The 18,539-nt window shown below is 47.5% G+C and overlaps 1 protein-coding gene across 1 annotated transcript; it reads left to right on the forward strand.

Annotated features, from left to right (window-relative positions):
• Positions 1-539: 539 nt before the first annotated feature.
• Positions 540-9,052, forward strand: LOC129783115 (endothelial lipase-like). The gene is made up of 10 exons (XM_055792825.1): positions 540-671; positions 833-1,023; positions 1,761-1,940; positions 2,584-2,695; positions 3,855-4,079; positions 4,533-4,775; positions 5,298-5,418; positions 5,987-6,202; positions 7,127-7,219; positions 8,824-9,052. The coding sequence occupies exons 1-10, from the start codon at positions 596-598 to the stop codon at positions 8,843-8,845; spliced, it is 1,479 nt and encodes a 492-aa protein (XP_055648800.1). The 5' UTR covers positions 540-595; the 3' UTR covers positions 8,846-9,052.
• The last annotated feature ends 9,487 nt before the right edge of the window (positions 9,053-18,539 follow it).

An 18,539-nucleotide genomic window follows, 5' to 3' on the forward strand; every position in this document is an offset into this window, starting at 1 on the left:
ATCACCTCTTGCCTTCACACTGCACGCACTGAGATGGCAGCAGAATAAACCGAAATATTTTGTGATGGACCTGTAACTGGCAAAAATAAAGGTAATAATAATAAAAAGGAATAAACAGATACTTTTTCACAACGGAGGATTCAAAACCAACGATGGAATCACTAATACGACTACAGAAGTCACCAGGCAGCAAGCCAGGTGATGCCCTTCGGGAAGCGCCTCGCGCCCACGGCGCCCGGCGCATCCCGAGTGGCAAAGGCCCAGGGCTCCCCCAGGCGTAGCCTAAAGCCACAAACCCACGGCGGCACCCGTGCAGCAGGCGCAGCCCCCCGCCGTGCCCCGCCGCGCGCCCACCCGCGGGCACCCCGGCCCCCGCGGCACTCCTCACGTGGCGCGCTCCCGCCGCCCGCCCCCACGCGAGCCCGGCCCGCCCTCCCATGCAGCCTCTCGCTGACGTCATGGAAGGCGTGACCAATGAGAGCGGCGCTACCGGCCGGCTCCACCAGGCCCGGCCCCATCGGGCCACGAGCACCGCTCCGCACGCGTCCTTAAAGGGCCCCGCCGCCCGCCGGCGCCACCGCTGGTTGCCCCAGCCATGGGGAGTCTTGTCCTCCTCCTCTGCACCGGTGTTACCTGCTTCAGCGCGGCGGGGGCCGTGCCGCCGGGAGGAGGTGGATGAGCGCCGGCCCACGCGTGACGGGTTCCTACGGGGGGTGGGTGGCTCGCTCTCGCTCGCTCGCTCTCTTTCGCCTGGGCTGGGTGAGGCTGGAGGCCGGTGGGGGCCTTTGCGGCCCGGGCGCTTTGCTGACCCTTCCTCCCCCTGCTTGTGCAGATGGCACCATCGCGGAGCCGCTGGCGGAGGGGCGGGAGCGGGTGTCAACGGCCAAGCCGCAGGTGAGGTTCCATCTCCGCTCCACGCGTGACTCTGAGGAGGACGGCTGCCCGCTCATAATAGGCCAGTGCCTGGAGGGCTGCGGCTTCAACGTGACAGCTAAAACCTTCCTCATCATTCACGGCTGGACGGTGAGTAGATCCTGTGCAACTCTGAGCAATGCTCAGCACTTGAGCCGGCCGCTCCCAGAAAGAAAACTGCCCCACGTCTCTAAAATACATGGGATCAGGGACAACCTCTCACCTTTTGAGTGCTGTGACCTCCCAGGAGGTGCACCTGAGCTCTGTGGAGCAAAAAAACTCCCTCCACAATCCCAACTCGCTGTATCACAAAAGGCAACTTGAGATTTGCCCCAGAACCCAACTAACCCACCGCCAGGAAGGTGGCACCAGGCTTGATGTGCACCTGCAGATGTTGTGGCTGCCTCCGTTCCTGCTGCCTGGTCCCCTGGCTCAAGAAGCAGAGGGCAGGCAGGCACCCTCAGGCTTTATTCTGCATTTGATGTGACAGAGCATGTGGCATAAGGGGTCTTATTGGCTCAGCCAGGGCTTAGGCAAACAGCAGTGCCAGGGATGGAAAAGAGTTTTACAATCTAGCAGAGTTTCTGGAACTGGAGAAAAAGAGCAATAAGGTGGCATGTAGTGAATGCCTCTTCCCTCCTGCCTTAAAAGGCAAGGTGACTACTGCCAGAGTCTCTCAAAACCTGTTTTTCTTACACCATTAGTGTAGTGATGAGAAGTAGCAGGGCTTGCAGAGGAGCAGCATACAGCTGGAGCAGAATATGTAAATGATATATAAATAAGTTAACTGTGAATGTGTAATCTTGATCCCGTGAGCTGGAAACTAACACCTGCATTTCTCTTTCTAGATGAGCGGCATGTTTGAAACCTGGCTGGGCAGCCTGGTGTCTGCTCTTCAGGAGCAGGAGCAGGATGCCAATGTGGTTGTAGCGGATTGGCTTTCGCTTGCCCACCAGCTCTACACTGATGCTGTGAACAACACCGAGATTGCTGGAAGAAGCATAGCAAGGCTGCTTGATTGGTTACAGGTAATGTGAGTTAAGAACTGTCTCTGTTGTAACGCTCTGGGAGGGACTGTTGCACAAGAGAATGGAGTATGCCCCAGCTCCCAGGCTGGTGGAGTGGGGAAGGCTCTGGTGTAATCCCAATCCCCAGGCTTGCTGGGGCAATGGCTCATAGCTAAGGTGCTGTGCTCAGCCCTTGCATGAGCGCTTCTGCGCTGTCCTTGGAGATGCTGCTTTGCAGCCCATTGGGCTCAGTGATGCTAAAATGCACTTCAAATTTAGGAGTCCTGTCTGAGCCACCTAAACTCTGGAGTTGGGCATGCAAAATCAGCATTAGCTTGGCAAGAGGGTAGAAGAGCAGGTCCACGGTGCTACACTTGGCGCATGAGTCCATGGCCAGCGCTGAGGTCTGCTGGCAGCTCCCTGAAGGAAGATCCTGCTTAAAGAATATCATAAACAGGGTTGGAAGCTGGGCACTTTGGGGGCAAACCACAAGTGCCATCCAAACCGTTCAACTCTTATACTTGTCTTGGTGAAATAAAGAACAAAGCATGCTTGTCTGCCCCCTCCCTCCACACTCCTCTTAGAATTACCCCGCAGGTAGGAGTGGTGCTAGCTGCCCTGAAAAAGAAGGGGGCAAATTATCTTTTTTCCCTCCTTCTTGCAGGAGAACCCACTCTTCCAGCTTGAGAACGTCCACCTGATTGGGTACAGCCTGGGTGCCCATGTTGCTGGCTTTGCTGGTAACCACGTCCATGGGACAATAGGCAGAATTACAGGCAAGTGGCTTTTTAAACAATCTTTTACCTTTCCTTAGCAGCACTGAGTTTCCCCAAAAAGGCTCACTTCCTGTGTTGCTGCGATGCTGTTTTGGGCTTGCTCACTCAGAAATTACAAGTTTCCTGCTTGTGGCAGCAGCAGGGAGCACAGGTCTCCTCACAGGAGAAAGCACCTTAATTTTGAACCCCAAATGTAGGGGAGTTCAATGAAAAACCTCTCAGAGGACAACCCAGTCTTGAGTATATTAAAGTTAAATGTGAGTTCAAAACAAGTCCAGCTCAAGCTTTCACTATCCAGATCCTAAGCCTGTGGGTGATACTGTTTTTGTAGTTATAGCTCATAAACTAGTGGAAGCAAGAGCTATTGAGTGCTATTTGTCAGCATTGGATGGATATTTGGTCAAAAAAAACCCCAAAACCATCCTGGCCCCTCATTCTGAAAACATCTTGAAGAGAATGCTTCTGACTCCAGAGGAAAGCTGATTCCAACATGTGAGAACTTAAGGCATGGTACAAGGGGTTGCATTCAGCATTTAAACACTGCACTGGTGGTAAGAATTCCTCAGAGCCTAGCAATAAATATCTCTATCTAGTTAAGTAGGAAAATCACCTAACAGTCAAGTTTGGGAACGGCTCAGCTTCAGGTTGGGTGTCAGGCTCAGAAGTTATCAGAATGTCCCCAAGCCACCATGGGATCTCAGATGCAGGGTTTACCAGGCTGCTGCTTAAACTTGTATTGCCCCCTCCATATGTCCAGTCTGAAAATGAGACTAAATGTCACCAAGGCAGCTTTGGCTACCAGGGGTCTCTGTGGGGTACTAGATCTCTTCTGGTGTTCAGTCATCTGCTGCCTCTTGAAATCTCTCTTCACTGTGACCTAGCAAAGACTCATTACTTCCAACAAGCCATCTGAAGCCATCACTGTAGAGCAGACTGGTGCTACAACTGGGCTCTATTGCACCAAAAGCGCTATGGACCATCTCCATTTGTTCCCTCAGGAGCCCATGGGTGAAGACATCCTGGGGGACAGTATCAGCAATGAGGCAGGGACTGTGTAGCACCTGGTTGGGAGGGCTGCCAGCAGCAGGTTCCTGGCTATATTCTGTATGAAATAACCCAATTTCTTACTTGGCATCTTGCGTACTGTCTCTAACACCAGGCTTGGATCCAGCTGGTCCTATGTTTGAAGGAGCGGACCCCAGTAAGCGCCTCTCCCCTGATGATGCTAACTTTGTGGATGTCCTTCACACCTACACAAGGGAAACACTAGGTGTTAGCATTGGGATCCAGATGCCTGTAGGCCATGTTGACATCTACCCCAATGGGGGAGACTTCCAGCCTGGCTGCGGTTTAAGTGATGTCTTGGGAGCAATTGCCTATGGGAGTAAGTTCTCATTACTTATTTTGCCTCTGGTCAGCATAGACTCCTCATGAATAGACTTGGGTTGATGCTGGGGGGTGATCTGATTTAAAAGAGCAGAGAAAACTACTTTTTCCTTCTAAACTGCCTGTACTACTGGAGGTAGTTGCTAGAAGCTAGACCTGCTTTTAATTCTGAAGTAGCATGTTCACTCTAACACCTGATCATAAACTATGGTCATCTTATGCTGGGTCTAGAATCCTCTTTAAAGCTCCCTTCATGGTAGGGAATAAGTGAACAGCCCTCTTCAGGTGTCTTCCACTAACCACTCTAATTGCTGCTGTTAGAAAAATGTTCAAGTTTGGCCATGGTCAGCTTATGTCAGGCTACAAAAAGGCACAGCTTACTACATCTTACCAACTGCCAGGGTGACAAATGCTTAAACAAAATGTATCCCTTGCAACTCTGCTTCTCTAGCAATTGGTGAAGTTGTTAAATGTGAGCATGAGCGGTCTGTGCACCTCTTCGTGGACTCTCTCGTGAACCAAGACAAACAGAGCTTTGCATTTCAATGTGCTGATTCCAGTCGCTTCAAGAAGGGCATCTGCCTGAGCTGCCGGAAGAACCGCTGCAACAGCATTGGCTACAACACCAGGAAGACATGGAACAAAAAAACCAGCAAGATGTACCTAAAAACAAGAGCTGACATGCCGTTCAAAGGTATGTTTTCCCCTTTAGAAAGAACATAGTCTCATCTAGGAGCAGGCTCCCAAAGTCAATGTCAGGAAAGATGTAGAGGTGGAAGAGTAGCACCACCTCAAAGCAGCGCAGCACCAGGCGTTAGTCTTTCACTGTTAGCTGGCTGCATTGCTGTCCTGTGGCATTACTGTGCTACTTCATCCGTGTGGGATCAACAGGGCTTGGGCCATAAGGACACACAGCCTTTTGAGCAGGACTGCAGTTCACATGTCATACCTGCCAGACCACCTCAACCTTGGAACAGTAGGTTTGAGGAGCCCTCCTACTAAACTCCCTCCTCCACCCCTCCATTACAGAGTGGACCTGCTGTAGTTGTGTAAATGTCAACTGTGTAATCAGTAAGGGCAGGAAAAAGCGATCAATGATGTCTCAATAAAGAAGGGTCTAGCCTTTGCTAGACAACACTGTTTCACAGAGTGATGCTGAGCAATGTTGTCTCCCAACAAAGTTGGTTCCATCTATGCTCTCCCTCTTTCTCTCCAGTCTACCATTATCAGATGAAAATGCACATATTCAGCTACATGAGCTTGGGAGAGACTGATCCCACTTTCTCAGTCACCCTTCATGGCACCAATGGAGACTCTAAGCCTGTTTCTTTAGAAATGTAAGTTGCCTGGCCTGTTGTATGTACCTAAGAAGGCCACTGGACTAGATAAGGTGGCATCATTCTTTTTCCTCTGGTTACATTAGCATTGTGCCCAAGCCTAGCAGCCTCACTTCATCACCATTCAATAAACTTTTCATCCAGTAATTTAATTATAATTTATTGCTGAGAAAGCAATTTGATGTGCCTGGTCTTCTACATATTAGCCTTCACAGCTCATTGTTGAAGTACTTTGTTTTGCTTTTCCTCTCTACCATTGGGATGTAGTCTGAAAGCACCCATCTCTCTGGAGGTATTGTTGACCTCCTTTAACTTCTACCAGAAAAAACACAAGGCATGTCATTCCTCCCTAAGCTATAGAAGGATGGCTGAGCCAAATACATGATGCATTGTGTTGAACCAGCTATCTAAGCTCACTTTCTTTAGTGTAATCAGTAATTAACTGGTGAGTTGGATGTGGAACACTTGATAAGCTTCCGAGGGCTCTGTTTAACTTCTTGCATGGCATGAATGAGCATCTGGCATGCTTCTATAGCAAAGAAATGCTGAGTCTCTACTTGTCTTTCAGGCTTGATCAAATTGGCCTAAACGCTACTAACACCTTCCTGGTCTATACTGAAGAAATAGGTGAACTGCTAAAAATAAAGCTCACCTGGGAGGGAACATCTCATTCATGGTACGATCTATGGAAGGAGCTGAAGAGCTACTGGTATTGGCCTGCCAAGTCTTCCCAGGAACTGCATATCAGACGTATACGCGTGAAATCTGGGGAAACGCAACAGAGGTAATAATTGCATTAGACTGCATGTGAGCTGGCTCAAAACTTCAATCAAAAGGAGAAATATTCAGAATCTAGCAAATGAAGCTGGGGTTTTGAACTTAGTTGGTATCCTGAGCTGTCTTTTGGTTTTAGTGTTGCCAGCTAATGCTCCCCCATGGTGTAGCAGAGCGGGTTACATGCCAGTGTGAGGTTGTGAACTAGGCTTTAAGCAAAACCAGGCACTGCAGGTCAGATCTGGGGCATTCTTTTGCTTTATTTAAATACTGTGACACTGTCTTTTCTGCCCTTGGGGACTAAATTAGCCTACTGCAAGATGGTTTAGGTCACACCTGAAGGGTTAAAGTACTGACTGCACCAAAAATACTGAAGCATAGAGAAGTATGGCTATTTACAGCCATAATGTGCTGATTTGGCACAACCAGCTAGACCTAAAACTGCAACCGGTAACAGGGTGACACCAATTCCTTAAACACTGTAGTGCTCCTCTGAGATCTCTAACTGGAAAGCTACCTGAGCAACCAACAAGAGGTAAAGGTGCCAAGCACGTAGTACTGCACTCCCAAATCTTGTTTTAATCTTGTTCTGAACATAACCCAGATCTGTCAAAGAACAACAGTTGATGTTGACAATTTCCCACATTTCTCAGAGCTTTAAATAAGCATCACCTATCATCTCTAAGGTATTGTGCATCCTGGTTTCTACAATCTATGAAACATAGGGATAGTAGAAGCAAGGGTCCCCAAATAAAATATTAAAGCAGGAAATGAAACTGCCATTCAACAGGCTAATGGCATATCAAGATGCTCCACAGGAGGGATGTCAAATCAAAGAACTTGTCCTAGAATTAGCTGCAATCCATCTCACATGTTATTTGTTAATCACTGAGACAACAGGCACCTCCTCTTGACTTCTCATTCCTCCCCCTAGGTTTGCTTTCTGTGTGGAGGTTTCCCAGCTAACCAGTATAACTCCTGGCAAAGAGCTCTGGTTTGTGAAGTGCACAGAGGAATGGCGAAAAAGGTAGGGAAAAGTCAGCAAAGAGAAATTCTGTCTGATGCATGTGGCTGTGCTGGGATGAGTGGAGCTTTTCTTTTTTTCCTTTAGACTCCTGGAACCTCTCTTTCTTTCAAAAAAAGAATAATTCTACTCTAGATTCCCAGCTATTAGACTGAATTTTCACATATGCCCCTTAACTATCACTAACTAGGTGATGTTATCATCATTTCTGATCTTGGTTTGTCATCTTGTACCTTTACACCAACTTGGTAGTAAGAATGTAACACAGTCCTTGGGCCTAAAGAGCCTGTCTGCTTGCTGTCATGGTGGGTGCTACCAATACCCAAGATCTGTGCAATAGAGGAGAGCTAATTAGAGGCATCTATTAACTGCCCTGTAAAAGAGGGGAAAGCTAGGAGTGCAGGGGGTTGCCTTAAAGACCGTTTCAGCCTGGTAGGAGACCTTGAGCTGCCAAGAAATGCCTTGATTAAAATTTGAGCTCAAACTGCATGAGTAAGGCACCACTGAGGACTTGCCGTGGTGTTACAGGACTGACTCTTGACACTTCATCTTTGGCTGTGCTAATCTCTTCTGGATCAGGAGAGAGCAAACTCAGCTGTTGCCAGAGCATCTCAGCCCTGCTTAACCTCTGGGGGGACTTTCCAGATGCTGAGGATCAGTCCTCAGAGATGACTTCCAGTAAGTCAGGTCCCAGCAGTGACAGTTTGATTGCTTCAGACTGCCTCTAGTCATCTTTTGAATGAACCCCTGTTCGTTTGACTAAATTATAGTCTCCTTCAGATGGAGCCCAGCCTTCTGACCTCTCTTAAATTTCAGTTTGTAAACTTAAAGCTTTGTCACCTCTAATCCGGAGAGGAAGTGCTTGTTAGGGCTAGCAAAGCCCTGTGGAAGTCATGCTTTGCACAACCCTCTTGGGCTGCAGAGCTGAGACTCAGAAATGCGAGCTGATACTGTTCCAGGCTTGGCAGAAACCAGCAAGCTGTGCTACAAACAGTAGCAAACAACTCTGTGAATGAAAACCCTGTGCAAAAACTTGTTGCTCTGCCACAAGGCTTGAAAGATCAAGTCAACATTCCTGCAGGTACAATAAAAAGGCTGTTTTGATATGCTACTCTGTAACCCCCATAAAACAGAATTGCTGGCAGATGTGTTCTTCCTGCTTACTCACAGTAGTACAGCTTTTGCATGAGGCAGAGGAGCAGAGCTGAGCTCCAACACACTCTGGTTTCTAGGAAACTGTCCTTCCTCCCAGAGAGCACAAGCAATTACTTGCTGCTCAGCTCTCCGTTCCTGCCAAGTCCCTGGAAGGTTACAGTTCCCTACTTGGAGATTGAGTCTACTAACATCTGTCCACCCTGAATGGATCTGAACAGGCAGAGTCTAGCATAAAGACCTGTAGTTTCTGTTTGCAGCCTGCTTGCATGCATAATGCCTGCTTCAGGCTCTCATCTAGTAGCTACTGGGCAAAGTGCTGCTTTGACAAAATAAAATACCAACCTGTACTGTCTAAACCTGTTCTTAGTGTCCCAGAGAGTTTCTTAGGAATTCTTTATTACTCAACTTCTGCATTTAACTAGATTATTTTTCCCCCTCTCTGCTTTTCCCAGGTCCATCTCAAATTTGCTCTGAAGAATTCTCTGAAGACTCACAACTGAGCAACCTAGATACATGAAGACCACACAGATGGCAAGATGCTTTGGCAAAAATCCAGCTCAGTAGCACTTAAAGCAACTGGCTCTTCAGGACAAAACATCTTGGATCAGATACAAGAAACTGAGGAGCAATTGATGGACTGTGGTCCTAGACCTAGAGTAACTAAAACTACATTCTCCCTTCCCCAAGGAGCCTGGTTTGTGCATTTAACCTTACTTTGACCTGTTGCATGCTGTGTTTCTTGTCCTGCTCCCATTAATCAGGACTATGGACGAGATCTTCACAGATCTAGATCTCAGCAATGATCTTCTGGTCTACCTGCCAGTGGAGTTGAGAAGATAACCGTGCTAACTGCCCATCAGGCTGTTGGCAACAGACTTGCCAAGAACAAACTGGCATCTAGTTTAGGAGTTACCATGGGTGTGATAGCACTATGGGCTGTAGGAAGATGAGACCAGCACAGGTCAAGCATGTGGGGTTGTTCAGGGGAGGGGTGGGAATAAGCACAATGCCACTTAACTTCAAGTTGTCCTTTGCTTGCCTTAAAAATAATCTGTTCTGTGTCTGGCTGATACTGAAGTCTCACTATGTTACCTTATAAGAAGGTAGTACTCAATCCTCCCTGGACCTGGGGCAGAGCACGGTGGAGATGGCAGCTTGCTCCCTGGTCAGTGCCTGCAGTGAGGCTGCCCCATCCCATGTGTTGGTCTCATCGTAAGAGGCAAACAGCCACTGCCCTTCCACTGACTGCAGGGGAAGAGGAAGGTAGTGAACCACACTGCCTCAGGAGAGCTCTGCACCAGGCCTTTTTAACTACTGAGAATGCATTCACCTCTGTTCAGCTGCTGCTGTAGTACCAGTGCATAATTAAGACCTTATTTATGTGTAAAGAATTTCACTGAGCCAAACAGATGACACCCTGACCTCACTGCCCCAACATCCCAGGTTGATTCCTGGTGCCAGGCAAAATGGCTTTGCCCAGTTTGACAGACTCTACAGCTGTCCTGTTTGCTACAGCAGAGTGGACCTTGTTAGAGGTGAACTAGAATATTTTTTTTTCTTTTTTGGAAGGAGACTTGGTGTAACAACTCTTTTGAACTTTTGGCATGCAGAAAGGCAATCCCAAAAAAGGCATTGACAGGTGGTGCACAGAGTTCTGAAGACTTAGCAAGTCCTTTTGAGACCTGCAATGCTCTGAGTTTTTGTAGAGCTTCAATCCAACCAAAGAAAGCACAGTTGGAGACTTCCCCCCCCCCCCATGGTTTTATGCAAAGGCTTTAATAACTGAAGCCTTTAGTATGTATCTGTGACTTGTCACTGTGCCATACTTAAGAGTGGTTTCAAAGCCCTGTGTGTATATTGTGGATTTTGTACATATGTAAAGTTTTAAACATTTTGGTTTTGAGTAACAGTATAAGACTTAAGAAAAAAAAAAAAAGGGCTTCAGTAAAAATCAGTGAAGTCTTGTTACTGATCTACTATAAGCTTTGATGTGCCTTGCCAGGACAACAGTAGATGGCCACCTTGTCCCTCTCCTGCAGGTCACTGAGACCAGCAGGATGAGGACACTAAGGCAATGAAGCGGCCAGGTGGGCACTGGCAAGCAGGTGCCTTTATGCAGCACCTTCCTTCCAGGTCCTCTTCAGGCTGCACTACTGTGGTGGGCTTGTTCCCTCCACCCATGCCCCTAGTACCTTCAGGAATGGAGCAAAGTCACTCTATCCACTCCTGTGTTGCCCATCATAAAACATGACAGGTTTACTTCTACTTTAGCTGAGCAGGGAGGACATGTTTTCAACAGTGCCAGACTGCTTTTTTTCTTCTTTTTACCAAGTGAATGTACAAAATAAAAATTCCCCATTTAGGTAGCAGTAGAGGGGTTTTCTGTCCACCCCCTCCCCACAATGGCTATAAGACACATCCAGCAGGTGAGACTACCAAAACCATTAACCTTCTCTTCCCACCCTGGGTGTTGTTTTGTTTTGGGGTTTTTTTTTCCAGCCACAGCAATGCCACTACTGCTTTTAGCTGGGAGAAAGCAACATTTTGTGTTATTTACTGTCTGTGGCTACTGCAGTGAATACCGCGAACTCTGGAATGACCACTGCTGCCACACCAGGACAAGTTAGGACAAACTCCCTCTTCTCCATGGATTTCCTGCATTAATGCTTTTTTCCTCCATCAAATGTCTTCCCCCCCCCCCGAAATGCTTCACCTTTGCCTGAATTTCACGGCTACCTCATTGGTGAACCCTTTTAAGCAAACTTACCCAAATCTGACCATGAACCAAGTTTTTCCAGCAGCCGCACCATCAAATTTAAGGAAACCTCTCATTGCGCCCTGCCTATGCCTGGCACAAATCCAGTAGCAACAGAATTACTTTGCAAACAAAGTAAATACCTCTGAGCTGTGGCAGCTTTACATGAAATCACTTAGTTAACTTTTTCCTATGAAAAGCCCAGCGATGGCTGGCTACAAGGGAAACCACCTTTGCAGGTTTGGCTGAGCTATGGGGAGGCTGTTTGATGCTTGTAGGGCTCCCAATTATTCTACACCCCAGAGCTGGAGGTTTGGTTTTTTTCCCCCCAATGTGTTCCCATGGGGCTACCTTCCACCTTGTGCAAAGAAGGACACTAATACCAGATGTGATTCCAGACATCTGGGACTCATTTTTGTGCATGCTACCTCTCAGATACAGCTGCAGCACAAGGGCTGGTGCCCCTTGCAGGGTGATTCCCCCACAAGGACAAGTGGGGCAGGCCTTGTTCACATCCAGCTGCTCTCTACAAGGAAAAGGGTAAAGTATATAAGCTAACAAGAGAGGAGGAACAGGCTGCAGCTCTTTCGCATCCATGGGCACCCCCCTCCAGGTACCTGGCCCGTCATGCAACAGATGCAGGCTCCCAAATGCATTGCTCCTGCTGCTCATCAACACACATCCCTGCACAGCTTCCCTCAGCTAATGCACAACCAAACCCACAGAACTGAAAACAAACAAACAAAAAAACCCCACATGCTCCCCTTTTAAGTCTGTAACAAATTTCAGATCATCCCAGCAGGCACATCTCAAACCTGTGCCAGGCAGGGCTGAGGCTGCCAGCTGGACCCACTGTGGGGCTGACCACTGTCAGCCTGGCATCCCTCCCACTCCCCCGGGTTTATTTGGGAATCGCTTTTTCACAGCCACTCCATTCAGCCCTGTGAGTTGGGTCCCACCAAAGGTCAGGCTGTCTCTCTGGAGGAACAATGCATCCCGCATGGGGAATGCTCTATAGCCCCCCTCGCCCCTCCACCAGCCAGGGCTGCCCCAGCTCTGGCATCCAAGTGCAGGCACCCGCTCTAGCAAGCAGCAGCAGTCGGGATGTTTCAACCCAGTAGACCCCTGCATTCCCGCTTTGGAAGGGAAGCTGAACACAAAGTCTGTTCAGAGTTTGCTTCTCCCCCATCTCCCAGTGTCACACCACCCCTTTGGCCGGTGCTGTAAGACAGGCACAGGAGGTGCTGGCCGTCTCACACACAGTTCCCAAGCTACAAAACCCTGGGTGGGATAAATCCAACACAACAGCTGTGTTAAGGAAGAGAAAGATCAGCCAATCCTTGCAGGAACAAGGACAACACATTCTTTGCTGGTGCCTTGTGCTGAAAGAATGAGGCAGCCCCGCTCCCCCAGGTAAAGCTTTTCTGTGGTCTCCAAAAGCAGCCTTGCCAAAAGATGACCACGACTGTCCAAGAAACCCAAGATCTCACTCCTCGGCCCACGATAAGGAGTCATAATTTTACACCTGTTCAGATGCTGACATTCCAACATAAATTATACAGCTCATTGCCTTCCCGGCAATCCCGTCCAGCCCAGCAGCAGACACAAAGAACCTGGCAACTTTTACAAATCCAAGCAAAGGTACTGGGAGACCTCACAGTGCCCAGAGGGATGGGTAAAGCTGCTTGACCCAGAGCTGACCCAAGTTTAAAAACAAAAAATCTGATCACTCTTTGGTGCTCCGTTACTGGTTTTTTCTGTCTCTGTCCTTTCTGTTCTAGTTGTTTTGCAGCTGTTTCACAAAGCTTTAGGATGTTTATGGCAAACCGTATAAAGAAGACACGGAGTGCAAATACTTAATCTCCTCTTCTTCTGACCTGACTTGTAATAAGATTGAAAAATGAGGAAGAGGGACCAATAAAACAAGGCTTTCCAGGCAATGCTGTTCCACCTCTCCTAGCCAGCTGTCCTAATTACTGCAAACAGGCAAACCAGCTCAGACAAAGCAAGAAATGACACAAGACTTGGACCAAACTTTAAGGCAAATCTGGTTGGGTTTTTTTCCTCCTTTCCATATGGCTTTCCATATCCTGTTTTTGGCTGAAAACAGATGTGTCCTACCAAATTATGAAGAGAAAGGCCATGTTCAGCTTAGCTGGAGCAAAGCAAGTACACTGAAACAATCTTCACTCCCATGCCATAAAATCTGCAGATGTTAACGAGAAGATCCTCACTCTGCAGATCTCTGTGAAACAACCAAGTCTGTCGGTTCTTTGAATAGGCCATTAAAGAAACACCCATGGAAAATCTGGATTCTATATTATTCATGCATTGCAATGGAGGGAACTTCTAATGACAGGTCTCAAAATATCAGTTGGATAATAAAGAGCTTGAAATTTTTCTCTAAATTTCAGAATGGTGGATCTGCCTGGTTTATAGACAACTAAGGTTATTCAGAAAGCTTGCTGCTCGCTATACAAAGAGTTTATTAGCGCTGACTTAATTGCTGAGGAACACAAATCCACATGATGGTCATCGCTAGCCTGCACCGCTGTGCAAAACATCACAGCACAAAGCAAGAAAGCCTGGCAGCGAGAGCCGCATACCTCGCCTGATCACAGAAAGGAGAGACTGCCATCCTCGACACGTTAACACATGAATAACTGAATTCCAACATAATAAAAATCAACCGCTAGCACAACAGGATTAACAGCTTTGCCTTAAGAGTACTCCACAAGTCAGTGATAAACCCCAGATGCCTTGACCTTGGATAACTGTACAGCATGCACACCAGAAGGTCTTCTCTTCTGAGCAGTTTTCACATACAGAAATAGTTTCCTTCACTTACCAAAGCTTTCTTCTACTAGTTCAGCCTGATCTAAGGGTCTGCACCCCCATCCCCATATAATGCACCAGAAGGTAAAAGAAACTGAGACTTAAAAGGGAGAGAAGGACACTCATAACGGCTGTTCTGGTAGAACGTCGGTTCTCAGGAGAGCAGCAGCACATTTCTACACTACATACTTGCCTTAATGATTTCCGTAAGCAAAGCCAAAGCTGCAAAAACAGGGGCACATCAGCTCTGCTGCGAGTTGTGTCTGCAAAGCTTCCTCCTGGCCGTGAAGGCGGTCACTCCAGAGCCCTTGTCCCAAGAGCTCTGACCCACCTCTTCCACATGAGTTCAGGTTCACCGGCCAGGGCACTGCTCAGCAGGACATGCAGACCAAGCACAGCTAGGCACGTGCACAAGTCCTCCAGATGGGCTCCCTTTGAAATTTGCAGGAATTGTTCCTTGGATTTCAGGAGAGGTTCGGTGGGTTTTAACCTACAGAGAGATGCGGGTCAAGGAAGGGGACAGAAGCTGTTGCTGAAATGCCTAGGTGAGGAGCATGCTCTGCACTTTGCAAGACTAGTTAAAGAAGGTGTAAATTTAGAAAAATTAAACCTCATACAAATTTTTGTCCTGTTTCTTCTTCCCATCATCCTCAGTTACCGACCTAAATTCCTGTCTAAAGTCCAAGCCACATGCTGCCTCCAAGCCAGCTCCAGTAACAACATCAAAGCCCTGACCTAGGCTGATTCTGCGTTCTGGCCAACAGCTACTTAACAGGACACGATGAACTCTGCATCCAGTGCATCTTCACAAAGATGAGCCAAAAGAAGCTCCAGTTTTGCAGTTTGTTCCAAAGATCCTCAATTAGATTTTGCTGCTCTGTAATAGGATTTTAGCATTTTTTTTAAAGTTGCTGCCCCTTCCCAACTGGAAGACCATGAGAAACAAGTGGAGAAAACTTGCCAGCTACGTGGGAGAAGCAATAAACCTGATTATATAAATGAAATGCTGTCAAATGATTAAGGAAAAATAAAAAAAAAAGGAAGAGTTAAAAAAAAACCCAAACCAGACAAACCCACCAGTATTTCCTTTTCTTCTAGTCCTATTACAAGTTATTAAGTAGTGGAGGAAGGCAAGAACAAAATCAAGTAGACTTATGATATCTAAAAAGATACTATCTCTTTAAGATAATCACTAATACTGGAAATAACTTGGACAGTGGAAAGCAACCAGAAAAATTTTTCCACTCTTCCACTTACACTAAAATAGCATGTTTAAAAAAAAACAAAACAAAAAAACCAACAACAAAATGTTTTGATGAAGACTTAATTCAAATTACATTCTGTACAGGCCACTGCAGCCAAAGCCAAACTCTGATGTTCATCTTTCCAGAAACCATCCAGAAAAAATTTTTAGTTAATTCTGCATTATCACAACTCCTCTCACCTTGCAGCTTATGAAAGTCAACCTGCACCCATGTTTCTGCAGCCGCATGCTGGGGTTATCTCCCACTCACCAGCCACTGCCTCTCCCCAGTAGATCCATATCGGTGTTCCTCATTGATTTTTCTGCCAAGCCTTAGAAGAATCAGCCCCTTCCACCCCTGCCTACATTTGGAGGAACCATGAGCCCGTGCTTGTCCTCCAAAGGCTCAATAATCTGTGCCCAAGTATTATCTGGAGAATTAAAACCCGCTGTGGCTGCTGGTGCAATCCCACCAGCAGTGCTGTGGCTAGAGACAGATCCCCCTCCGACCCCCAGGTCCAAGCCCACCTCTTTCTCAGTCTTTTCCTTTCACCTTCTGTATTTCGCATACTATTAACTCCTCTCCACCATGAAGCTATGCTCCATCCACCCAGCCCAACCTCACCACTCCCAACCCATCCACTGACACATCATTACCCGGGAGGTTCTTCCCACCACCACTGCTGTGGCACCACAGCACAGAGCTTGACCGAGGACAACCCACATTGCAACTCTCTCCAAAGCTCATCCAACATCCTGAGCTCCTCTTCATCATCTCCTCATGTGCTCAGCCCCCCAGATGTAACTCCTGGAAGACTTTGAGCACCCCTTCCCCTCCTTAGCTGAGGAATAGCCAGGCATAGAAGAGCATCCAGAGCAAGCACTGAAGTGCCTGAGGATGAGCTGCTCCCACACTGGAGCAGAAACCCCACTTGTGGCCCCAGTATCACCCAGGGTAAGATGAGCATTGACATTACCTTAGTGAGTGGAGAGCATTCCTATGTCCCTGCACCTCCAGAGCCACACATCAAAGTGGGCGAGATCAGGGAAGTGATTTTATAAGGTTTGGCTGTAAACAGTGACAGAGGAGAGCTTGCTCCAGCCAGGCCACCATCTGCTCCCTGCCATAACCCTCTGGGTGCTGGCAAGGCTGGAAGAGATGCAATCCTTAGCTCTGCTTATGCAAAAGCACTTGGAGCTCAGTCTTCTCAACCTGCATCCTCTTGTAGGACTTCTCTGGAGAAGCACTACTAGGAGCTTCTCCTCACCTGCATTTTATCATTGCAAAACCCTACTGAATTTCTACAGAGAGGTGGAAGGCACACACACATTGCCACCCCTCTCAGCTGGGCCATGCTGCTGCTGGCCATGTTGGCCACTTTGTAACACCAACACAATAAACACCTTCTAGGTGGTGTGGAAGTACCCTCCAGGAGCAGGCACGGTGCCCTCAGCCGTGGTGGAAGCCACCAGAAGACAAGCAGGCTTGCCAATCATCAGCCCCCCCTTGCTGGAAGATGCTGTAGGAGCCAAACAGCACATCCTAAATGTCAAAGGCTCCCTCCTTGATATCTTTATGGATCCTGCCTTGAGCATCTGGAAGAAGCAGCTACTCCCAGCAAGAGCAAACTTTCCTGGGAAGTCTGCAAGATACGCTGGGGTTGCAGTGCTTGTTCCTGTGCTCGGCTGTCACATCAGCAACTTAGGAAGGATATAAGGGATGAAAGCTCTCCTCCCCTGTGCTTCTAAGGTACCATCAGATGGTGATCATATCCAGCCCTTACCTAAATTTGCAGTTTGGGAATTCCAGTTGAAGGACTGTGTCCTCCCCCAGACAGGCTCCTTGCCATGCTTGGGGGGGGGGGAATCTGCAGTGGTTGTACAACAGTGGAGATTTGCTCTCTGCTCACTCAATTGGATTTTATTTTTTTTTTAATCAGGATAAAGCCACCTGCTTTACACCAGCTCCAGACCTGGCCCAGAGGACTGAACCAGCTGCTCGCTGTCGGGGCAAGCCCGGGCTGATTTATACCTTGGGAGACGGGCACACAAGCAAGTGCATTTGTTTGTAAACCAAGGATGATTTATTCCTCTTATTAATTCAGTATCCTTCAGAAGGCACACCATGTCAGCCCCATTCAGCAGCCCTTTTATTTATTATTTTATTCCTGCATAATCCACACTTCAAACAAAGATGCACATTGTTATTCTCTGTGGCTGACAAACAGTTGTTTGTTTTTTTTCAATTCCTGCTGTGTTGTTTTCCCCCAGTTTTGCTGAATCAGCTTTTAAACTTCCATTAAAAAAGCTTTTTATTTAAGAATGAAGAAAAATCTGGGTTTTTAATCCTGCTGAGTTACCTCCTTACACAGCTTCAACAGCATTTTGTTGCTCCAACAAGCTAGGAGGCTGTTTGTGCCAACTTACCTGCACTGCTCTGCCCAGAACATCCCATCCCATGGCCTTAATATGACTGCGCTCAATAAACAAAGCAAAGGTCTGAGTCTGAGCTCAGGCATGTACTGATGTGGCTTTTTCATCCTGCTTCTGGGGAAAAAAAAAACCATATATATATATATATATAATTGTTGACACAGAGCAATTGGGGCCCAGCAGGCTGCAGATTTTAGGAGCGGTAAACTTGAATTTTGCTGTGAACAGATCCACCATGACAGAAGGTTCAGGGAAAGTCACAGGAGCCAACAAAAAGATAATAATCTACAGTGCTTGTTAAACTGAAGATAGTCTCTGTATCCATTGCAATTAGAGCTGACCTACTGCAAAATACACACCAAGCATCTCCTTCCTGACTACTGGGCTCCTGCTGATGACCCGGAGTCTCTGGAGATGACACTGAAGCAATCACAGTTGTAATATTTTGACTGGCTGGCTGACCACAAAAAGGGTCTCTGGTTATAGCACAGAACAGCAAAGTAGATCCAAACTTGGTCATCAACACTGCTACTTAAGGACAACCTTAAGGTCACAGACTAGCCCAGACATACCAAATATGCTATAAAAGCCTTGGCACACTGCCCAGGCCAGCTTAGGGAGGTTGCTGGTCCCTGTTCCTGCAGGATGCTGGAAGCCTATCCAGGTATTCAGGTCCTGAGCCCTGAAATCCCTCAACTGCATGCCCATAAGTCGCTGCTCTCACTGCGCTGACCATCCACGATTCTAGGTGGAACTGCTTCAGGTGTGGACACGAGCTACTTGTTGAGGCTTGAGAGGTGGGAAAGCCTGGTTGAAGGTGATTTTTTCAAGGGTGAAATCTATTTTAAAAGACAAACATTTGTGCTGGCCCCATCTTAAGCTTGTGGTTTCTCTCTTTGAGC

Source organism: Falco peregrinus, chromosome W, assembly GCF_023634155.1.
Source record: "Falco peregrinus isolate bFalPer1 chromosome W, bFalPer1.pri, whole genome shotgun sequence".
In the NCBI taxonomy this organism is placed as follows: Eukaryota; Metazoa; Chordata; class Aves; order Falconiformes; family Falconidae; genus Falco; species Falco peregrinus.